Raw genomic sequence first — 3,916 nt, 5'->3', positions numbered from 1 at the left:
TATATATAATATATAATATTATATATATATATATAATAGATGGTGTGTGTGGGGCGTTCCACTAACGCCCCTGTATACCTCACAGAAGCACATACTCTACAAGCGCGGTTGCACTTTGAATACGATACAGGGACTACGTTCCGCTATATGACACCAGCGAAGCCTACCGCATCACTACTTGTATGTCGAATAACACAATAAATAATATACTAATTATTTACTTATTTGGTTTCTTTATATTACATCCGGCATTTACTTATTCGCCAGACGAGTATTGAGACAGCGTAAACAGGGATGATGACGTAAGCATCCATTCTCGCTGCTAATTATACTTCAATTTTAAGAATCAATCTGGGCGTTAGTACACGTAAGCAGGATAAGTGTTTACCAGCATGTGTAGCTTCTTCTTACAAAAGGCGGCAGCGGCTTGCGCAGCTATACGTCAAAGCGAGATTCAATACCGCATCATCGGAGGATGATGGTGGCTGGAGAGATTTGATATACGGTCTCGTGGGGTGATTAGACATGTACTATACTGCGTCATCAGCATCAGCATCAGCATCAACATCAGCGTTATCATCGGCATCAACTTCAGACGATAGCCAAGCAGTCAGACATTCAGCCCATCATGATCAACGATCAGCATCAGAATACATCACAGAACATCAGAATCAGCTACTCAGCATCAGCATTCAACAGTAAACATCAGCAGCGCAGCAGCAGCACAGCATCATAATCAGGCATCACATTTCAGGCATCACACAGCATCAGAGCAGCAGCAGTCAGCACAGAATACTCAGCAGCAGCAAGCATCATCATCAGCATCGCAGTCAAACATCAGCCAGCATCAGCATCAGCATCAGCTTTCACGCATTCCAGTTTCTCTCTGCGCGTTCTAACCACGCTGTTAATATCATTGTTAATGCGGTGATGCGCAGGTGCAGAGGGAGAGGGATGGCTAGACTAGGCAGGAGGGGAGAAGAAGCAGGAGGGGAGGAGGTTATGAAGCCATATAAAGCCTTGGTTGCCTCCCTCCTGAGCAGTGGAAGACGATGATGACATCACTCGTACAGCTTCCTTTGTGGCGCCGCGCCTGCTTACCTCCGTAAACTCGTCACCGCTGGAGATGGTGCTTGACACTGTGTTCTCACGCTGCATCTTCACCATGATTTCCGTAACAGCAGCAGCAGCAGCAACAGCATCAGCAACAACAACAGCAGCAGCAGCGGCGGCGGTGGCTGCGTCGGTAACTTGACGCTGGTATAGTCAGTACTACGCGTCGCCTTGTGTCCCAAAGACACGTTCGCCCCGGACAACATCACGAACGAAAAGACACGCCGGACGTGTGGGCACGAGACTGCCTACGCCTTTACGCCCCCATCGAACACTCCTAACTTCCCACATCGGGGCCGGCTGACACTCACGGGACATGCAGACAGCCGAAGATAGAACGCCCAGGATAGGCAACGCGTGATAGTAATGAATGGCACTGCGTTCCATGTCACTCGTATCTGTCTGTTCCCTTCTCTCGCGCCTCTCTCTCTCTCCTCTCTCGTCGGCGCGCGCTCTCTCTCTCTCCGCTGGCGCGCTTTTCTCGCTCTCTCTCTCTCTCCCTCGCTCTCTCTTTCTCTCTCTTTCTCTCTCTCGCTCTCTCTTTCTCTCCGCTCTTCTCTCTCTCTCTCCTGATCTCTCTCTCTCTGCTCTCTGACTTTTCGTCCGCTTGCCGGTTATCGCCACTCTCCTTGTCCCTCTAGTCTCTCTATCAACGGCGCACATCGTCAGAGTATTGATGACTGGCCACACATGTAACTCCGCTGTTAAATGGCACGTGTCCAGCTGTCTGTCCATCGCATGCGGATCACCGGCAGCATATAGCGAACTTAGCCACACACACAGTGTATGAGCACGTACACACTAAGCGCACACAGAATGGGGCAATTAGAACGATGATATAGCTCAGATAGCCATCCACACAGATATGCCCAGCCTCAACTTTTTTTGGGCAGAGCACAAGGACACACGAGCAGGGACTCTCTTCAGGCTCGTGCTTGTCGCTGCCAGTCAATGTCTACAGCATTCCCCGCTGCTCGATTGTTATCCTCCTTAGCCGCGCATCACGGCGCCACGGCGGCTGACGGTTCACCAACCTGGAGCCGTCACTAGACGGGAGACGAATCACCAACGCTGAGAAGCTCACAGACGGAGGACGTCAGCCAACGCTAAGCGTCACAGACGGAGACGTCACAACGTTGAGGTCACAGAACGGAGACGTCACCAACGCTGAGGTCACAGGCGGAGGCGTCACACGCTGAGCTCACAAACGGAGACGTCACCACGTACTATAACACAGTCACGCCACTGACGATCGACCTGACGACGAGTAGCCAACGTTGCCACTATCCTTCGCTCACTAGTTCTAGAACTATAGCCCTTCGATCTGCCACAGGACAGTGCAAATGACTGCGCAGGATAGTGCAAAGGACTGCACAGGATAGTGAAAAGGACTGCACAGGATAGTGCAAAGGACTGCACAGGATAGTGAAAAGGACTGCACAGAATAGTGCAAAGGACTGCACAGGACAGTGCAAAGGACTGCACAGGACAGTGCAAAGGACTGCACAGGACAGTGCAAAGGACTGCACAGGACAGTGCAAAGGATTGCACAGGACTATGCCTGTAGCAGAGCGAAGGGCTATAGTTCTAGAGCTGGTCGCACACCTGCCAGCACGACACAGCTGATGACAGCTCTCCATCAACACTACCACAATTACCTCCCTACTGACTCACTCACTCACTGACTGCATGCAAACTCAACAAATATAAATGACGACGCGTCCAAGATTGACAATTTTCTCTGTTGTGTCTGATGTAATAAGCTGACAATGTCTGAGAAGCACCCATCGTGTCATTTCATGTGATGCTGGATCGATAAACAAGCTCGATATATCGAATTGCTGATCAGAATCGGAATGCTGTATGCATGTATAATATTGTCAGTATCTCCCTGATGAGTATTAGCATCAACATCATCATTCTTGCTAGCATCGGCAACGAAATCATCAGCATCATCACCAGCGGCTGATACATCAGCATAAACAATATCAGTGTCAGCGACAGCATCGCCATCATTTACATCATGTTCTATACCATCATCATCATCAGCAGCAGCAGCAGCAGCAGCAGCAGCAGCAACAGCAGCAGCAGCAGCAGCAGCAGCAGCAGCAGCAGCAACAGCAGCAGCAGCAGCATCATCATCAGCAGCAGCATCATAATCATCACCATCATCAACAACAACATCATTATCATCATCATCATCATCACATAATCAGCAGCAGCAGCAGCAGCAGCAATAACAGCAGCAACATCAACGTCGGTATCAGTATCATCATCAAACTAAACTGTACGGAGGTCAGAACACAAGCAAGGCACATCACAGTTAGAAAGTTGTCTTCTTCGAATGTGACGGCGAACCGAGATACCGGAGGAGTGCATGAGAGACGCTGAAAATCATCCCCAGCCTCGCAAATTCCAGCCAAATTAAACACACTCCCGGTCGCGGGATAAGCAGTAACAGAGAGCGGCGTCCCCCGCCGCCGCACACATGTTCTACATTCCTCCCCCGTGTGCTAGCCCCGTGTTACTGCCCGGTCGGTGGCCACCACCACCATCTATCACATGTCACATATCACAGAGTTCACCCTAGAGTTCCTCGCCACAGTCTTCCCCAACCTCCGACGGCTGCATCTTTTTCGCCTCCACACGTGGCCCCTTGCCAACACTAGTCATGGGGGGAGGGGGGGTTGTTCCGCATCCCCAGAATTCTGACCCATCCCCCAGAGCTGTTTTGTGAGCCTCTACTCTCCTACCCACAACCCGGGGCCGTATCTTATACATTGCCCTTTACCCACAACCGACG

The 3,916-nt window shown here is 50.5% G+C and overlaps 1 protein-coding gene across 1 annotated transcript in view; it reads right to left on the bottom strand.

Moving 5' to 3' along the window:
• LOC106809023 (transient receptor potential-gamma protein-like) overlaps window positions 1–1,161 on the bottom strand; it is a 53,161-nt gene extending 52,000 nt beyond the window's left edge. The window contains 1 exon segment of the mRNA XM_014811968.1: window positions 1,102–1,161. Coding sequence (XP_014667454.1) covers window positions 1,102–1,158 — 57 coding nt within the window. The 5' untranslated portion in view covers window positions 1,159–1,161.
• Window positions 1,162–3,916: the final 2,755 nt, after the last annotated feature.

The sequence above is a fragment of the Priapulus caudatus genome, unplaced genomic scaffold (genome assembly GCF_000485595.1).
Source record: "Priapulus caudatus unplaced genomic scaffold, Priapulus_caudatus-5.0.1 Scaffold323, whole genome shotgun sequence".
Taxonomy (NCBI): Eukaryota; Metazoa; Priapulida; class Priapulimorpha; order Priapulimorphida; family Priapulidae; genus Priapulus; species Priapulus caudatus.
Note: the sequence above shows the minus strand (reverse complement) of the source record. Positions and strands in the feature narration are given on the sequence as shown.